This window comes from Callithrix jacchus, chromosome 22 (assembly GCF_049354715.1).
Source record: "Callithrix jacchus isolate 240 chromosome 22, calJac240_pri, whole genome shotgun sequence".
Taxonomy (NCBI): Eukaryota; Metazoa; Chordata; class Mammalia; order Primates; family Cebidae; genus Callithrix; species Callithrix jacchus.
This window is the reverse complement of record NC_133523.1, coordinates 3,470,367-3,489,797: the sequence shown is the minus strand read 5'-3', so window position 1 is coordinate 3,489,797 and position 19,431 is coordinate 3,470,367. Positions and strand designations below refer to the sequence as shown.

Here is a 19,431-nt window from a genome sequence, read left to right as displayed (position 1 = left end):
TACTAAAAATATAAAAGTTAGCCGGGCGTGGTGGTGCCCGCCTGTAACCCCAGATACTCAGAAGGCCGAGGCAGGAGAATTGCTTGAACCTGGGAGGCAGAGGTTGCAGTGAGCCGAGATCATGCCACTGCGCTCCAGCCTGGGCGACAGAGCACGACTCCACCTCCACAACAACAAAAAATATATATATATGAGCTGGGTGTGGGGGCAGGCGCCCGTAGTCCCACTGTCTCAGGAGGCTGAAGTGGGAGGATCACTTGAGCCCAGGAGGTGGAGGTCGCAGTGAGCCATAATCTTGCCCCTGCACTCCAGCCTGGGTGACAGAGCTAGACTCTGTCTCAAAAATAAATAACACTGCTGGGCACGGTGGCTCACGCCTGTAATCCCAGCACTTTGGGAGGCTGAGGCGGGTGGATCGCCTGAGGTCAGGAGTTCGAGACCCCAGCCTGACCAATGTGGTGAAACCCCATCTTATAAAATAAAATAAAATAGTAAGCGGGTTACACTCCTAGCAATGAGTGGGGCTCCTGGGCCACGTTTACTGCGTACGCTTGGCTGCAGCCACAGTTACACATGACACTCATGTGCCCACTTTGCAGCTGAGAAAACTGAGGCCGATGGTGAGCCTGACCCGCCGGATCTGACCGAAGCTCCCAGCCAGTGTCTCTCACCGGAGGGGCACCCTTGGCAATGTCTTGAGACATTTTTGGTGTTCAAAACCAGGCTGAACGTGGTGGCTCACACCTGTAATCCCAGCACTTTGGGAGGCCGAGGAGGGTGGATCACGAGGTCAAGAGATCGAGACCATCCTGGTCAACATGGTGAAACCCCGTCTCTACTAAAAATACAAAAATTAGCTGGGCATGGTGGTGCGCGACTGTAATCCCAGCTACTCGGGAGACTGAGGCAGGAGAATCACTTGAACCCGGGAGGCGGAGGTTGTAGTGAGCCGAGATCAGGCCACTGCACTCCAGCCTGGGTAACGGAGCAAGACTCGAGGCCTTGCCCAGGATGGCCCACCCCAAAGAAGGATCTGTCCCCAGATGTCAATGGCCAGGGCAGAGAAACCACACTGTCACCCCTTGAAGAGAGGACGCAGGATAACCACCCCAGGACACGTCGTCTTCCTCCACCCACCGCCTGCTCTCATATCCGTGCCGTGCTCTAGAACACTCGGTGGCTCCCTGGTACCATCCTCTGAACCTGAGTTCAAAGCCAAGGCTTTGGAGATGGGAGTAGCCTTGAGCTTCTCGTTCCCACCACCCCGACCTGCAGCTCAGCATCGTGAATTAAAAACCTGCTTTTCTGCTGTCGCCTCAGGAAGGCAAAATAATAACAGTAAAAAGAAAAGAGAAAATCTGCTTCTCGGCAATCTAATTCGTGTATGCCTCCGTAGGAGAGCACAGGGGCTGGGCTGAGGTCCTCCAGGGACTCAGGGCCGCAGGGAGTTGGGGAGCCTCGTGGGGGTTACCCTGGGGCTTGTGGTCTCTCTGGTTTGGGTGGCTTGGCTGGGCCGGAGGCTGAGATTGTATCTGCAGCCGAACAGGTCTGACCAGAACCCAAGGATGCCTTGAGGCAGTTTCTGCAGGCCCCTGGGCTCTGGCTCATTCTTTTAGTATTAATCAGGCACCTACTGCATACGCAGTGATGGGGCTGGAGGAGAACTGATTGACAGACTCAGTGGAAGCCCGCAGTCTTTATGGGAGACAGATGATCACTGAATAATCGCACATGGAGCTGAGAAGTACAATCTAGGCCCTGAACAGCTTCCCACAGTCCCATCTACTCAGCAGGATCGCTTCAGCCCAGCAGGTCAAGGCTGCAGTGAGCCACGATTGTGCCACTGCACTCCAGAGAGGGAGGAAGCAATGCGGGGAGGCTTTTCCTAGGCTGAGAGCTCAGGGAGGGCTTCCCTGGGGAGGTGGCGCTGGAGAGGACTGAGCTTTAAGACAGGTGACCAGCCAGGTATGGTGGCTCACGCCTGTAATCCCAGCACTTCGGGAGGCCGAGGCGGGCAGATCACGAGGTCAGGAGTTGGAGACAATCCTGGCCAACATGGTGAAACTCCGTCTTTACTAAAAGCACAAAAATTAGCTGGGCGTGGTGGCGCACGCCTGTAGTCCCAGATACCCGGGAGGCTGAGGCAGGAGAATTGCTTGAACCCAGGAGGCAGAGGTTGCGGTGACCTGAGATCACATCCCTGCACTCTAGCCTGGGTGATAAGTGTGAGGCTCTATCTCAAAAATAATAATAAGGCCGGGCGCGGTGGCTCACGCCTGTAATCCCAGCACTTTGGGAGGCCGAGGCAGGCGGATCACAAGGTCAGGAGTTCGAGATCAGCCTGGCCAATATGGTGAAACCCATCTCTACTAAAAATACAAAAATTAGCCAGGTGTGGTGGCAGGTGCCTGTAATCCCAGCTGCTTGGGAGGCTGAGGCAGGAGAATAGCTTGAGGCCAAGTGGGGTGGCTCACGCCTGTAATCTCAGCACTTGGGGAGTCCGAGGTGGGTGGATCACCTGAAGTTGGGAGTTTGAAACCAGCTTGACCAAAATGGAGGAACTCCCGTCTTTAATGAAAAAAAAAATACAAAATTAGGCAGGCATGGTGGCGGGCGCCTGTAATCCCAGCTACTCGGGAGGCTGAGGCGGGAGGATCGCCTGAACCCGCTAACATCATCCTGCATGATTACCCGGGTACGTCTGTTACAAGCAAGAAGGCAGCATGAGCAGCACCTGCCCCCTGAGCTCCACGCTTCCTCAGGTTTCTCCGCTGGCCCGTTCCCGCCCCAGGGCCCCTTCCGGGATTCCACATGGCATTGGCTTCCCGTCTCCTCAGATGCCACTGGGCCGTGACCGATTCTGTCTTTCCTGTTCTGTGACCTACATTGGGGACCAGCAGTTTCACTCCTGACTAGACTGGGGTGATGGGTTTTGCGGGGTGCTGGGAGTTTTTTTTTTTTTTTTTTGAGATGGAGTTTTGCTCTTGTTGCCCAGGCTGGAGTGCAATGGCGCGATCTCGGCTCACCGCAACCTCCGCCTCCTGGGTTCAGGCAATTCTCCTGCCTCAGCCTCCCGAGTAGCTGGGATTACAGGCACGCGCCACCATGCCCAGCTAATTTTTTGTATTTTTAGTGGAGACGGGGTTTCACCATGTTGACCAGGATGGTCTCGATCTCTTGACCTTGTGATCCACCCGCCTCGGCCTCCCAAAGTGCTGGGGTTACAGGCTTGAACCACCGCACCCGGCTCAGGAGGCTTTTGTTTGAGACAGGGTCGTGCTCTGTCACCTAGGCTGGAGCGCAGTGGTGCAATCATAGCTCACTGCAGCCTCGACTTCCTGGGCTGAAGCCATCCTCCCACCGCAGCCTCCCGAGTAGCTGGGACCACAGGCGCGGCACCTCGTCTAGCAGATTTTTGTGTATTTCATAGAGACAGGATCTCGCTACGTTGCCCAGGCTGGTCTTGAACTGCTGGGTTCAAGTATTCTTCCTACCTCAGCCTCCCAAAATGTTGGGATTCCAGGTGGGAGCCACCGAGCAATGCCAAAGATGCTTTTTCCCAGAAAAGGGAGGACGGCCGAGCTCTAGAAAAACGTTCCACATGCCGGGCGCGGTGGCGCGTGCCTGTGGTCCCAGCTACACGGGAGGCAGAGGTGGGAGGATCGCGTGAACCCAGAAGTTCTGGGCTGTAGTGCGCTGTGCCGATCGGGTGTCTGCATTAAGTTCGGCATCAATATGGTGACCTCCTGGGAGCGGGGGACCCCCAGGTTGCCTAAGGCAGGGTGAACCGGCCCAGGTCAGAAACCGAGCAGGTCAAAACTCCCTGCTGATTGGTAGCCACCGCACTCCAGCCTGGGCAAGACAGCGAGACCCCATTGCAAAAAAAGAAAAAGAAAAAATTTCCACCAACAGAGAGAGAAGAGCCGAGCCCACAGGAATTCCAGCCCCTGCCTCAGTTTCCTCATCTGTAAAATGGGGATCCCAGTTTTGACTCTGAGCAGTACTTTGGGGAATGTTTGGGCAGCCAGCACTAAGGTTTCCCTCAGACGCTCCTCCACACCCAGTGGGAAGACCAAAGGTGAATGACGGTGTGCCAGAGCTGGAGGGGCCCTGCCCGCTGGAAACCGTCTACTTACCGTGTTGTCATTCTGGGCAGTGGCTGGGTGTAGAGGAAGACACCTGACACCTATTTTTTTTTTTTTTTAAGCAGAGTCTTGCTGTGTCACCCAGGCTGGAGTGCAGTGGCATGATCTCAGCTCACTGCAACCTCTGCCTTCTGGGTTCAAGCCATTCTCCTGCCTCAGCCTCCCGAGTAGCTGGGACTACAGGCACGCACCACCATGCCCAGCTAATTTTTTGTATTTTTAGTAGAGCCGGGGTTTCACCATGTTGACCAGGATGGTCTCGATCTCTTGACCTCGTGATCCACCCGCCTCGGCCTCCCAAAGTGCTGGGATTACAGGTGTGAGCCTGCAATCCGGCCCCCATTTCTATTTTCAACCTTGTAAAAAAGAAAGAGCCAGGTATGGTGGCTCACACCTGTAATCCTAGCACTTTGGGAGGCCGAGGCGGGCAGATTAACTGAGGCTGGGAGTTCAAGACCAGCCTGACCAACGTGGAGAAAACCTGTCTCTACTAAAAATACAAAACTAGGCCAGGTGTGGTGGCTCATGTGTGCAATCCCGGCACTTTGGGAGGTGGAGGCAGGCAGATCACAAGGTCAGGAGATCAAGACCAGCCTGGCCAACATGGTGAAACCCGTCTCTACCAAAAATACAGAAATTAGCTGGGCATGGTGGCGCGTGCCTGTAATCTCAGGTACTCTGGAGCCTGAGGCAGGAGAATCGCTTGAACCCAGGAGTCAGAGGTTGCGGTGAGCCGAGATCACGCCATTGCACTCCAGCCTGGCAACAGAGCAAGACGCCATCTCAAAAAAAAAAAAAAAAAAATACCCGGGTGTGGTGGTGGGGGCCTATAATCCCAGCTCCTGGGGAGGCTGAGGCAGGAGAATCGATTGAACCCGGGAGGCCGAGGTTGCGGTGAGCAGAGATGGCGCCATTGCACTCCAGCCTGGGCAACAAGCAAAACTCCGTCTCAAAAATAATTAATAATAATAATAATAAAATACAATTACAAACACCTCCCCATGTAATCATCTGTGCAGCCACCGGCCTAATTGGGTTTCTTGCTTTATGTCTGTCTCCTCCCAAAAATATACGCCCCAGGATGCCCCACGAGAGCAGGAAGCTTGGTCGGCCCTTCTCACTGCTGGATATCCGAGGCCTGGTGGCTCCACACAGGTGCATACAGTAAGCGCTCCATAAATGCCAGTTTCCTCCCTGGGCAAACTCTTCCCCCAACCTGGTCTTCCGCTAACCTCAACCCATTCCAAAGGGTGTCAGGCTCCACCCTGAGCAAACACAGCTCCCCTGGCACCCGGCCAGCCCTAAAGGAAGAAACTCCCTGCCCTGGACTTTCCCCAGGACTCAGGGCCAGGAGGAAGCCCCAAGCCAGGGGCAGGACTTTCTCCAGATGCTAAGCCTGGGGCATTGGCTGGGGGCAGGGCTGGCCTCCAGAGCCCCCTTCCCCAACCGCAGCTCCCCATCTTCTGCGTCTTGATTCTTTCCCACCTGTCATTTCTACTTGGCTGTGCAGCCCCGGGTAAGTGGCTGTCCTTCTCTGAACCAGGGTTCACTCTCTATAAACCAGGAAAGCCAATGAGACCACAGGACTGGCCTTGCCCTCTAAGTTCCGATTTGGAACGGGACAGCTTATCTTGACCCCAGAATGACTGAGAATCTGTTACCCAGTCTATCACGTCTGGCGCTCAACAGCCCTGTGACTCAGTGACTCAATACTCCCCATGCCCCGCCTTTTTTTTTGAGACGGAGTTTCGCTCTTGTTGCCCAGGCTGGAGTGCAGTGGTGCAATCTCGGATCACTGCAACCTCCATCTCCCGGGTTCGAGCGATTCTCCTGCCTCAGCCTCCTGAGTGCCTGGGATTACAGGCACCCACCACCACGCCAGGCTCATTTTTGTATTTTTAGTAGAGACGGGGTTCCACCATGTTGGCCAGGCTGGTCTCGAACCCCTAACCTCGTGATCTGCCAGCCTCAGCCTCCCAAAGTGCTGGGATTAGGCGTGAGCCACTGTGCTCAGCCCTCAACATCCCCATTTTTCAGAGCAGGAAACAGAGGCCCAAAGAGGAGGGAGGGGTAGAAGCCAGACTTACATGAGTCCATGGGTTTGCTGTCAAAACTCAGGCAGGTTGGGATCCAAGTTGCCCACCCCCACAGACTCCCGGGTCGCAAGCAAGCCCACTCCCTGGGAGCTCTGCGGCCACACAGCCACCCCAAATGCCAGGCTGCTCTGTCCCCCACCACGCAATCATCCCTGCCTCTTCAGCCCCAGGGGACCCTCTTGGTTCAGGACAAAGAGACTTGAGATGCAATCAGACGCTTGGCTCACCAGGAAGCTCCCTTCGTCCTCCCGTTTGGGAGCAAATGACCCAGAAAAACACTTTTACCACCGACCACTTTCCTCTCCGATTCCAGAGCTCCTTCCTCCGCCCCCTCTGCCCTGTCCTACAGAGATCTTGCTCAGAGAAGCAGGAAAGATTGGCAAAAGAGGCGGGGTGCAGTGGCTCGCACCTGTAATCCCAGCACTTTGGAGGCCAAGGCGGGCAGATCACCTGAGGTTGGGAGTTCAAGACTAGCCTGGCCAACATGGTGAAACCCTGTCTTAAAAAATAAATAAATAAAGATTAGCAAAAGAGGCCGGGCGCGGTGGCTCACGCCTGTAATCCCAGCACTTTGGGAGGCAGAAGTGGGCGGATCACAAGGTCAGGAGTTCGAGACCAGTCTGGCCAACATGGTGCAAACCCGTCTCTACTAAAAATACAAAAATTAGCTGGGTGTGGTGGCGGGTGCCTGTAATCCCAGCTACTCAGGAGGCAGAGAAGGGAGAATCATTTGAACCTGGGAGGCCGAGGTTGCAGTGAGCTGAGATTGTGCCACTGAACTCAAGCCTGGGTGATAAGAGTGAAACTCCATCTCAAAAAAAAAAAATTAGCAAAAGAAATCCCACCCCAGCCTCTCTCTGCAAAGCTCCCAGCGGTTCCAGCGGTGAGAACGGGGTGAGGGGGTTGGGGGTGGGAGATGCAGTTGTTTGAAAACTTGGGAGCCTTTAAAAAAGTTCCAGGAGGCTGAGGGATGAGTGAGGTCGCAGCCTGTCACGCGTGTCACCTGCCGGGCCTCGGGCTGGTATCCCCTCCCCCTCCTCAGCTTGGGGGATCAGAGACCCCCTGTGCCCCTTCACCGCCTCCCCTTTCCCGGCACCACCCAGGCAACAATGCCCCTTTTAAGTCTCCAGCTCGGCGTCCCGGGCAGGCCGCCAGGGGCAGTAACTGCCGGTCAGATAATCCCTCCGAAACTATGTCAGATGCCCACGCAGCCGTGTCAGCTTCCTGCTTTCTGAGGAGCCAGCCGGGGAGACAGCTCAGGGTGGGCAGGGGGTGGTCCCGGGACCCTCAGAGGGGGAAGCCCAGCTCCGACAAGGCATGCCGGGTCAAAAGCAGAGTTGGCTGCGGCGGGGGGTGGGGGAACTTACCTATCTAGGAGTCTGGGTGGCCTCTGGGTAGGCGGCAGGTGCCAGGGGCCCGGGTGCCCGCCTGGCACGGGTGGTGAGGATGGAACCGAGGCTTGTTGCTCTGGCCCTCCCCACCTGCTTGACCAACTTTTCCTCTCTTGCTGCCGGTCCCCTGCCAGGTGCAACCTGCGACCACAGACACTGGGAGACCGACCAGGGTGAGGGGGCGGGGCTGGGTGTGTGGCTCTGTCGCAAGGTGGCCTCACGTGGGAGCAGCTGGCCTTAACCCCTGCTTGCCCAGAGGTGAGCGTGCTCCTGCCTGTGCCCTCACTGCCAAAGCCGTGGCATCGATCACAGGTGTCCGCAGGTACAGAGTAGGTGCTCCGGAAGCCCTTTTCGGCTACATTCAGCAATGAATGGACCACGCTTCTCACATCTGGGGCTGCCCAGCCTGGGCGCTGGCTGAGCCTCCTGCGGTGCCGACCCACCGGGTTGTGACTCAGCGCACTCCCTTCCTCGCTGCAGGTCTGTGAGCGAAGTCAGCCTCTCTGCTACGAGGTGACCAGATTGCTGCGCAGAGAAGCTTCTGCCACTTCCCCACTCTGTGGCTTTTGGCAAATCACCCTGTCTCCTGGGTGTCCTCATCTAAAAAACGAGAAGGGGTCGGGTGTGGTGGCTCACACCTGCAATCCCAGCACTTTGGGAGATTGAGAGGATCCCTTGAGGTCAGGAGTTCGAGACCATCCTGGTCAACAAGGTGAAACCCCGTCTCTACTACAAATACAAAAATTAGCTGGGCATGGTGGTGCGTGTCTGTAATCCCAGCTACTCGGGAGGCTGAGGCAGGAGAATTGCTTGAACCCAGAAGGTGGAGGTTGCGGTGAGCCGAGATCACGCCATTGCACTCCAGCCTGGGTAACAAGAGCGAAACTCCGTCTCAAAAAAAAAAAAAAATTAGCTGGGCATGGTGGTGGGGGGTGCCTGTAATCCCAGCTAGTTGGGAGGCTCAGGTGGGAGAATTGCTTGAGCCCAGGAGGCAGAGGTTGCAGTGAGCCAAGTTCGTGCCATTGCACTCCAGCCTGGGTGACAGAGCAAGACGCTGGCTCAAAAATAAATAACTAAATGAGAATGCCACCTCCTGAGGTCCTGGGTTTTGTCGTGCTCATCCCTGGTATGTCCTATGGCCTAGCACAGTGCCTGGCACACAGTAGGTACTCGATACGTGTTTTTTTGGTGGTGGTGTTTGTTTTCATTTGTTTGTTTTTGATATGGAGTCTTGCACTATCACTCGTGCTGGAGTGCAATGGTGCAATCTCGGCTCACTGCAACCTCTGCCTCCCGGGTTCAAGTGAGTCTCCTGCCTCAGCCTCCTAAGTAGCTGGGATTGCAGGCACTCGCCACCCCTCCCGGCTAATATATATATATATATTTTTGAGACGGAGTTTCACTCTTCTTACCCGGGCTGGAGTGCAATGGCGCGATCTCGGCTCACCGCAACCTCCGCCTTCTGCGTTCAGGCAATTCTCCTGCCTCAGCCTCCCGAGGAGCTGGGATTACAGGCACATGCCACCGTGCCCAGCTAATCTTTGTATTTTTAGTACAGACGGGGTTTCACCATGTTGACCAGGATGGTCTCGATCTCTTGACCTCGTGATCCACCCGTCTCGGCCTCCCAAACTGCTGGGATTACAGGCTTGAGCCACCGCACCCGGCCTCAGTTCGTGTTTTTGGAATGAATGGGCTACAGTCCCTGCAGCCTGCAGTACCTACGCTGACGGTAGTAGCCACTGTGGCCACCAGGGGGCGCCAGAAACCACACAACCCACCCCATCCGGGAAGCCTCGGTTTTCCACCCTGAGAAATGGGGAGATGCGGGGAAGGCACAGAAGGCCGGTGCCACTCCCGGACCGCAGCCCCTCCTCGCTGTCCCTTGCCTCTCCCCTCCTGCCACGCCATCCTGGCCCTAGTTTTCTTAAGTTTTTAATCTTGAATTAAAGTTATACACGCGGCTGGGCACAGTGGCTCACAGTGGAGGCCAAGGCGGGAGGATCACCTGAGGTCAGAAGTTTGAGACCAGCCTGGTCCACACGGTGAAACCCCATCTCTACTAAAAATATAAAAATTAGCCGGGTGTGGTGGCGCGTGCCTGTAATCCCAGCTACTCGGGAGGCTGAGGCAGGAGAATCACTTGAACCCGGGAGGTGGAGGTTGCAGTGAGCTGAGATCATGCCACTGCACTCCAGCCTGGGCGACAGAGCAAGACTCCATCTCAAAAAAAAAAAAAAAAAAAAAGAGGCTGCTTTTAACTGCTTTTTTTTGTTTTTTTGAGACGGAGTTTCGCTCTTGTCACCCAGGCTGGAGTGCAATGGCGCGATCTCCGCTTACCACAACCTCTGCCTCCCGGGTTCAGGCAATTCTCCTGCCTCAGCCTCCCGAGTAGCTGGGATTACAGGCACGCGCCACCATGCCCAGCTAATTTTTTGTATTGTTAGTAGAGGCAGGGTTTCACCGTGTTGACCAGGATGGTCTTGATCTCTTGACCTCGTGATCTGCCCGCCTCGGCCTCCCAAAGTGCTGGGATTACAGGCGTGAGCCACCGCGCCCGGCCTAACTGCTTGTTTTGATGTTGATTTCCACCTCTCTGAGTCGTGACTGTTCTGCCGGTTTTAGTATGTTTTAAAAATGTATTTCTTCTTCATCATCCTCATCAGTGATCTAACCCCCAGCCCTTCCTCCACTTCATCTGGCATCCAAATTGCCTGGACAGGGGAAGTCATGAGCACCTAGATTCTGCCCCATCCTGCCCAGTTTCTGGGTTGGGTGGGGCCTAGGAACCTGCATTTCTTTTCCTTTTCCTTGTTTTTTTTTTTTTTTGAGACAACGCCTCCCTCTTGTCAGCTTCACGAGACCCTCCCCAGCACCCCAGCATAGGAGGACTCTGTCTCTGGGGTCACACGGGCCTGGGTGAAGTATTGCAGCTCCATCCCTCGCTAGCTAGGTGGCGAGATTCCCTCCACCTGTGCCCCACCAGAAACCCTTCGGATTGAAAACTGGCTGGGCGCGGTGGCTCACGCCTGTAATCCCGGCACTTTGGGAGGCCGAGGTGGGCGGATCACAAGGTCAGGAGATCGAGACCAGCCTGGCCAACGTGGTGAAACCCCGCCTCTACTGAACATACCAAAAAAAAACTAGCCAGGTGTGGTGGCGCGTGCCTGTAATCCCAGCTACTCAGGAGGCTGAGGCAGGAGAATCACTTGAACCTGGGAGGCGGAGGTTGCAGTGAGCCGAGAATGTGCCACTGCACTCCAGCCTGATGACAGAGGGAGATTCTGTCTCAAAAAAAAAAAAAAAAAAAAAAAAGGAATGAAAACAACAACTAATACCCGCGTTTACTTATCTACCTATGGCTTCAGAGATGGGGTCTTGCTCTGCTGCTCAGACTGGAGCGCTGTGTCACGATCAGAGCTCACTGCAGCCTCAGGCTCCTCCCATCTTAGCCTCCTAAGTAGCTGGCTAAATAAAAAAAAAAATTGAACCAGTACGGTGGCTCACGCCTGTAATTCCAGCACTTCCGGAGGCTGAGGTGGGCAGACCACCTGAGGTCAGGAGTTCAAGACCAGCCTGACCAACACGGTGAAACCCCGTCTTTATAAAACAAAAAACAGGTAGTTAATTGCAAATGTCATGGATATGTTTTGTGTAGATAAATGTTAACGTGTGTTGTGTAGATCAGTGTTATTTGCGTGTGCTGTATATATCCCTGTGAGTGATATGTTTTGTGTGTGAAGGTTCTGACATGTAGTGTGTATATCAGCGTTAATGTGTGTTGCACACATCAGTGTCAGTTACGCGTATTGTGTGGATGAATGTCATTGGCATGTATCGCATAGAGCAATGCTATTTGTGTGTATTGTGTGGATTCGTGTTAATGACACACAGCGTGTGGATTTGTCATTGATACGTATTGTGTGGATTCGTGTTAATGACACACAGCGTGTGGATTTGTCGTTGATACGTATTGTGTGGATTCGTGTTAATGACACACAGTGTGTGGATTTGTCGTTGATACGTATTGTGTGGATTCGTGTTAATGACACACAGAGTGTGGATTTGTAATTGATACGTATTGTGTGGATTCGTGTTAGTGACACACAATGTGTGGATTTGTCGTTGATACGTATTGTGTGGATTTGTGTTAATGACACACTGTGTGGATTTGTCGTTGATACGTATTGTGTGGATTCGTGTTAGTGACACACAGTGTGTGGATTTGTCGTTGATACGTATTGTGTGGATTCGTGTTAATGACACACTGTGTGGATTTGTCGTTGATACGTATTGTGTGGATTCGTGTTAATGACACACAGAGTGTGGATTTGTAATTGATACGTATTGTGTGGATTCGTGTTAATGACACACAGAGTGTGGATTTGTAATTGATACGTATTGTGTGGATTCGTGTTAGTGACACACAATGTGTGGATTTGTCGTTGATACGTATTGTGTGGATTCGTGTTAATGACACACAGAGTGTGGATTTGTAATTGATACGTATTGTGTGGATTCGTGTTAGTGACACACAATGTGTGGATTTGTCGTTGATACGTATTGTGTGGATTCGTGTTAATGACACACTGTGTGGATTTGTTGTTGATACGTATTGTGTGGATTCGTGTTAATGACACACTGTGTGGATTTGTTGTTGCACGCGCTGTGTTGATCCATGTGGGTTAGTTTTGTTTTTCGTTTTTGTTTTTGATTTTTGAGACGGAGTCTTGCTCTTGTCACCGAGGCTGGAGTACAATGGCACAATCTCGGCTCACTGCAACCTCCGCTTTTGGGTTCAAGCGATTCTCCTGCCTCAGCCCCCCGAGTAGCTGGGATTACAGGCGCGTGCCACCATGCCCGGCTACTTTTTTTTTTTGTATTTTTAGTAGAGACGGGGTTTCGCCATCTTGGCCATGCTAGTCTCGACCTCCTGACCTCAGGTGATCCGCCTACCTCGGCCTCCCAAAGTGCTGGGACTACAGGCATGAGCCGCCGCGCTCGACTGTATCCATGTTATTGGCATGTGCTGTGTAGGTCCATGTTATTGGCATGTGCTGTGCCCAGCAGTGTTATTGATACGTGTCGTGCCTGTCAATCTTTCTGACCTAACACGCTGGAACGGTGAGCCTGGCGCTGTCCTCCCATCCCTGGGCGCGCGGGGGCACTCGAGGCGCTCCCGGCCGCGGGTGGGACGCAAGCCCCGCCCCCCGAGCCCCGATTGGCTGCGCGCGGTGCGCGGCGTCTTACGCACGCACGCAGGCCCCGCCCCGCCCGCCCCGCGCCGGTCAGGCGCGCCCTCCCTTGGCCCGCGGCGCTTGTTGTTCGGCGGCGGCGGCCGCGGCTCGGGTCCCCCTCCGGCGCCCCCGCCGCCGTCCGCGCGCGGCCATGGAGCTGGAGGTGCCGGACGAGGCGGAGAGCGCCGAGGCGGGGGCCGTGCCCTCGGAGGCGGCGTGGGCGGCGGAGAGCGGGGCGGCTGCAGGTAACGGCCCGGCCTCCGGGGGCTGCGGCCCGTCGGGCGCGTCCGAGCGCGGAGGGTCGCGGGGCTGCGGGGCCGGGGCGGGGGCTGCGGGGGCGCCGCGGGTTCCGGGAGCCTGGGGCGGGGCAGCGCCCTGGAGCCCCAGGGAGGACGGGCTGGGGCCGCGCCGGGAAGCGGGAGGCCTGCGGGGGACGACTTCCCACCGCTCCCGGGCCGGGGGCGGCTCGGCCTGGGCGCCGCAGGGGACCCGGTTCTGCCGGCCCCTGTCCGGACCCGCTCCCCGGGGCTGTCCGGCCTGTGGGTGGCGCCTGCCTGGGTGGAGGACGCGGGGGTCTCTGAGGCCCTGCGTGTCCACCTCCTGATGTCACCTCCCGCTCTGCAAATCCCCAGACCCGGGTCCGGGTGCGCCGACCTTTCCTCACCCTCCTGGGCCTCAGTTTACCTCCCTGCTAGAATGGGGGGAGGAAAAGGGTGACATTTCAAGACGCCTCCCCTGCCCGGCTGTGCACACAGGGGTGCCCCGTCACCCCTTCTCCTTGTCCCCGAGCCTTCCCCCCAGGACACCTGGTGGGGCTGCGGGCTGGGCGGGGGGCACGGCTGTCTCGCCTCCTCCTGCTGCCTCCCGGCCCTGCAGCCGGGTGGGTGCGGGCAGCTGGGCCTGCCCTCCTCTGGGGACGGTGTGCAGAGCGCCGAGGAAGGGAACGGTTCCTTCTCAGTCGAGGTCACAAGCGCCCAGATCGGAAGTTTCCGGATTCACAAAATCCTCTGCTCCTCCCAGGCAGCCGGCAGCGGCGTCTCTGTACAGACACCCACACGGGCATCCGTCCTCCTTCTCCCCCCAGCCTCCCGAAGCTTCCTTGGTTGGCAGGCAGGCAGGCGGGCGATGCGTGCTGCCTGGGAGTTGGGGGAAATGTCTGGAGAGACGGTGTGTGTGTGGAAGTCATCAAGTCCCCCCCACCACCACCACCACCTTGAAAGACACTCGTGGCTTCCCTCCCGGCGGCCATCTGGAACCGCTTGGTAGGTGACCCGGTTCCTTCTCCGGAGCCGGTGGCCTCGCCCCTTTCTTTGCGGGCAGTCAGTGGCCTGGCTTGGCCTGACCAGGACGAGCCGTGGTGGAGGAGCCCAGGCGGGGGAGGGCAGCGGGGCCCAGCCAGGGTTCCTTTCTCCGGCCCCCCGACTTCCGCCATCAGCCCTCTGACCCGAGTTGGTAAGAAACAAAGTAGCCCGGGTCAGTAGCTGCCCACAGGAAAACCGCACCGAGACCAGTGGGCTTATCAGGGGCTCTGGGAGCGCTGGGACAGATAAAGTCGCAGGCTCCAGCCGGGGCTGGGGCTGTTCGCGGGGGCGGTGGCAGGGGTGAGGTCGGGGTTTGAGGGGTGGGTTGCCAGGGCTGGAAGGTCAGGGGCCAGCATTCCCTGCCCGTCCCTGAAATCCACGGGAATCTGACCCCAGCCGGCCTTGTAGTGCTTCTAAGATGTTAAAATCCCGAGTGGCCCCACCCCTCCAGCCCCATCCCTCCTGACGTCAGTGCTGGTGAGTTGAGGTTGTGCCCGGCTGGGCCACAGCGACAGGAGTGCATAAAGGTGTCTGCTTATTCTTCACCGAGATGGTTTTATGCCTCACTGGGGTTTCTCTGCCTTGGCATCTTTGGCATTTTGAGCCAGGAAATTAGGGGTGCTGGACAGTGTCACTGGCTTCTGCCCACTCCATGCCAGGAGCACCCCGCAGTTCTGACAACCACAAGTAACCCCAGACACAGTTCAGTGTCCCCTGGGGGGCAGGAGCGCCTTGGTGAGAAATGCCACACGGTGATGACTCTGTGGACTGCTTGCTTTTTATCTGTGGTCATCTGGACTCTCCCCACCCTGTGTCCCTTTGAGTTTATAGAGAGGACGAGCCCTGAGCAGTGGTTAGGGGGAAGCCCAAAAGCCGGGCGCGGTCCCTCACACCTGCAATCCCAGCACTTTGGGAGGCCGAGGCGGGTGGATCATGAGGTCAGGAGTTGCCAACATGGTGAAACCTCGTCTCTGCTAAAGATATAAAAAATTAGCTGTCTGTGGTGGTGTGCACCTGTAATCCCAGCTACTCGGGAGGCTGAGGCAGGAGAATCTCTTGAACCAGGAGGCGGAGGCTGCAGCGAGCTGAGATTGTGCCATTGTACTCCAGCCTGGGTGACAGAGTGAGAAAAGAAAAAGGGGAGGCCCAGAGTTGGACCCGCCGGGGTCCCCTTCCCAGCTCTGTGCTAGGCTAAGATGCCCCCAGGCCACAGCTCAGGCCATCGGCCCCCACAACCTTCCCAAGGCCCCACAGCCGCGGCCCACGGAGACGCCATCCAGGCCAGGCCTCGGGAGCCCAGGAAATTAGAGGAACCAGATTCGAAACCCCAGCAAGACACTACTTCCCCTCCCATCGGATGGGCCGAAATTGCCAAGGACGAACACATCGGGAGCTGGCAGTGCCGTGGGAAATGGGCAGCCTCCCTCCACCCCTTCCTGAAAAGGCTCCCGCTACACTGAGCTTTCTGGAAGGTGTCAGCATTGCTTCTAACAGTGAGAGGCGACTCCAGAACCACCGGCTTGGGCCTCAGCAGGGGCCTGGAGGCATGACAGTGGAGAGGCCCGAAGCGGGCAGCCAAATGGCACAACAGTCACCAAGCAACAGCACCATCTCACCCCAGGCTCGGCCAGCCCCGGGCAGACACAGCCATCACCCCATTTTATACACGGGACACTGAGGCCCAGGGAGGTGACGGCCACACAGCAACTGAGGCACAGAGCTGGGAAGGGGACCCCGGCGGGTCCTGTCTCTGTGATGTCCTGGAACGGTCAGCTCCATCCCTGCCCCTGCCCCTGCCCCACTCCCACGGCTGATCTGGCAGCAGATGGTGTCAGCTTCACCTTCAGAATTGGCCCAGAACTCACTGACTCCTTCCCCATCCTCTGCCTGCCCCCGGCCCAGCTGGGTCCTCCTCTGCCCCCGAGCCAGGCCCGGTGTCCCTGCTCTTCCTCTGCCCCCAGGACCCTGTTAAAACCTGGTGGCCCAAGTCCTGCCCGTCCTCTGCCTGCAGCCCTCCATGGCTCCCACCTCCCTCAGCATCAAAGAGCAAGTCCTCAGTGAAGCCCATCAGGCCCTGCACAACCTGCCCCGGGCCATCCCTCCCTCCCCTCTGCACTCTGCTGCAGGCCTGTGGACCCTGCTCTCAGGGTGCGGTCCTGCCCCTGGGACTTTGCATGGGGGTGCCCTGCCTGGAGTGCTCCTTCTCCTGCCTGCGTCCTTTGCGCCCTTAGCTCTCTCCAGGTGTCGAGGGAGCGTCTCCTCTCCGTGAGGCCTCCCGGCCCTGCCGGCATCACACAGCGGCCTCCCTCCTCCGCCCCTGCCCTCAAGGTTCCTCTTCCCTGTTTGTGTCAGCACCTGAAACATACGGTTCTGCTGACATGTTTTCTGACCGTCTCCTCCTGAGCGAGAGCTCTGTGAGGGCCAGGACCGTCTGTGCCACTCCCGCGGCGTCCCCTTTGCCCGGAAGAGCTCAGCACTTGACAGATCCTGGCAAACATCAGGGGGATGAGGGCGGCGGTGCCAGGGAGGAAGGGCAAGGCAGAATGGGGTGGCTGGGAAGGCTGTGCCAAGAAGGTGGCATCTGAGGGAGACCTGTGGGCGGTGGGCAGGAGAGGGCGCGGCCCCGAGCAGTGCATAGTGTGATCACAGGGCGGCTGGGCAGGGAGCGCCGTTACTGGGGCCTCCCCTGTAGCCGTGGTGTGGGTAAAAGGGAGGCCAGGCACGGTGGCTCACACCTGTAATCCAGCATTTGGGAGGCTGAGGCAGGAGGATCACGTGACTCCAGGGGTTTGAGACCGGCTTGGCAAAACATAGCAAGACCCCCGTCTCTGCCTAAAAATAAATCCAAACAAGAAGCTAGACATAATGGCTTCACCTGTGTTTCCAGCTACTCAGGAGGCTGAGGCAGGAGGATCGCTTGAGCCTGGGAGGCCAAGGCTGCAGTGAGCTGTGATGGTGCCACTGCATGCCTGGGTGACAGCAAGATCCTATAGAAATGAATGGGGGCCAGTGGGATTGCTGTGTCTCTTGTTGCAAGTCAGCAGGGTCCAGGTGGAGACTGAGGACGCTGGGGACGGAAGCTCCCTGTTCTGTCCCTCCCTGGCTGCCTCCCAGGATGCAGCTCAGGCCCTGTGACCGCTGTAGCCTCGGTGTCCCAGTGGAGAGGGCTCGGGAACCGTCCCACCTGGGTTTACACCCAGCTCCATCGCATGCCAGCGGGGGGCGTGCGGCCTCAGCGTTCCTGTCTGTAAAGTGGGTGTGATGTCTGCCTTTCTCCCGGACTACATCGAGAACTGCGAGGTGAAGCCCTTAGAAGGCACAGGGAAGGCAGCCGGGCCCTTGAGAGAGATGGGATGCCCCCTGTGTCCCGGGTCGCTGTTGGTGCTGCTTCTGGGTGCCAAGCAGGCTCACCTGGGCACTGGGGTTCGCCCTGGGAGTCAGGGCTTGTGAAAGCCTGGGCTCTGCCCCTGCAGGTCCTTACACGGGGCTCCCAGACCTTTGCCAAGCACCTCGTGTGGGCCACGTGGGGCTCAGGGTGCCCAGTCTTTTGATGCCAACGGGGACTCCCTCACTGTTCACTTGGAGCCCTTAGGTTGCTGGGGGTCAGGCTTTGGATGGGCACAAGCAGCCATGTGAGTCACATCGGAATCCCGGCCATGCCAAGTTCTTGTCAGCAAAGTTTTACTGGCAGTGGCCACAGCCTTCGCTCCCAGGCTGGCCCTGGCGGCCACCGTGCTGCAGTGGCAGAGCTGAGAGCTGAGTGGGTGCACCGGGGACCGTGTGTCCCGAAAGCCGAAGGCACTCGGTGTCCCGTCCTGTACGGAAGACCTTTGCCCAGCCCAGAGTCAGGAGCACTGGGCGCTGGTGAGTGTGGTGAGGGCACCTGGCAGGCCGGGCCTGTGGCAGCAGAGGACTCAGGGAGGGAGGTGGCCGAGAGTTGATCGGGGTGGGCTGTGGCTCAGGTGAGGCAGGCATTGCCACGGTCTTGCCCAGGCCCTGTGGTGGGAACTTCCACACCCACTTGAGCTGAAGAAGTGGAGTCCGTGCTGTGGGAGAGGGTCTTGTGGGGTCGGAGGCCCTGGTCCCGAGGACAGCGGGTGGCGCCGGCATCTGAGTGGGGCGGCGAGCGCCGATGCACAGCCCCCACGCCTGGTGGGGGAGGGTCTGCGGGCAGCAGCACCCTGTGGGGTGGGGGTTGGCGTCCAGGCGTGTGGTGAGGGTGCCTGGATGGGGCGTCGGGAGGTGAGGGCTGCTGAGGGAGACGCGGGCCCTGGAAGGACTTTGGCCCAAACCCTGGAGCTGGTGGCCAGGGCGGGCAGGACTGAGGAGGCGCAGGACTGGGGACCCAGGCTCTGTGGCAGGCGTGTGCTGCTGTGGGCTGAGCTCGGAGTGGGGACCCCCAAAGCAGGTGTGGCCTCCGGGAGCCTGGGCGGGGTGGCCGCAGGCCTGGTGTGGGCTGAGCCTGCCGCCGCCGCTGAGACTCACGTGCCTCTGAGCAAGTCGCTTCCCTTTGTTTTAAATTTAAAAATTTGTCTGTGGAGATGAGGTCTCAGCACGTTGTCCAGGGTCTGAGGGTCTCCAGCCCTTGGTCCCAGGTGACTCTCCTGCCTCCGCCTCCCAAAGTGCCGGGGTTACAGGCATGCGCCCCCACGCTGGCCCCTTCTTTCCGTTTGGAGCGAGCGCCGCAGGTGTCCTCAGTGCCTGGCAGGACAGGGGTAGGTGAGGCCCCAGCCCCTGGGAAGCTATACAACCTAGGCCTTTCTTTACAGATGGGGAAACTGAGGCTCCAGGAGGCTGGAGAGGCCACACAGGGTGGGACCGTGAATGAGGAGCTGGGCCCAGGCCTCATTGCTCCCTGCTGCCTGGCCCGGGCAGCATGTCCACTCTCACAGGACCAGGCCGGGGAGACCCTGCGAGGATTTGCCGCAGACGCCAGCTGGACGGGGGCCCGCGGTGGTGCCAGTGCTCACGAGATTAGAGCCTGAGGGATTAGCTCGCAGTCCCTGTGCCTGCCTCCCTGCCACCCCAGAGGCCAGCTTGGGAGGGGTTGGGGTCAAGCGTGAGGGCCCCCAGGTGCCTGAGCTGGCATTGGGATGCAAGGGGACCCGGCTTCAGGCTGAATCAGGAGAGGACCCAGCACCTGCCCAGCTGCCCTCCTGCACTCGTGTCTCATGCCTCCATTCTGCAGGCAGGGCTGCTGCTGAAGGGTTAGGGGCAGTGGGGCGTGGTTCACGCATCGTCTCCGCAGTGTTTTCCCACGT

At 57.8% G+C, this 19,431-nt stretch overlaps 2 protein-coding genes across 8 annotated transcripts in view; one reads left to right on the top strand and one right to left on the bottom strand.

Moving 5' to 3' along the window:
* The window catches only part of TJP3 (tight junction protein 3), a 40,506-nt gene extending 32,704 nt beyond the window's left edge, over positions 1-7,802 (bottom strand). For both annotated transcript variants that reach the window (XM_035283847.3, XM_017967963.4), the window contains exon 1: positions 7,609-7,802. The gene's annotated coding sequence lies outside the window, so the exon portion shown is untranslated. The remainder of the gene's footprint in view (positions 1-7,608) is intronic.
* Positions 7,803-12,922: 5,120 nt separating this feature from the next.
* PIP5K1C (phosphatidylinositol-4-phosphate 5-kinase type 1 gamma) overlaps positions 12,923-19,431 on the top strand; it is an 81,865-nt gene continuing 75,356 nt past the window's right edge. For all 6 annotated transcript variants that reach the window (XM_078361533.1, XM_035287142.3, XM_035287141.3 and 3 more), the window contains exon 1: positions 12,923-13,114. Coding sequence is in view for 4 of the 6 variants with exons in the window: in XM_035287141.3 (XP_035143032.2) it covers positions 13,021-13,114 (94 nt within the window). In the remaining 2 variants the exon portion in view is untranslated. The remainder of the gene's footprint in view (positions 13,115-19,431) is intronic.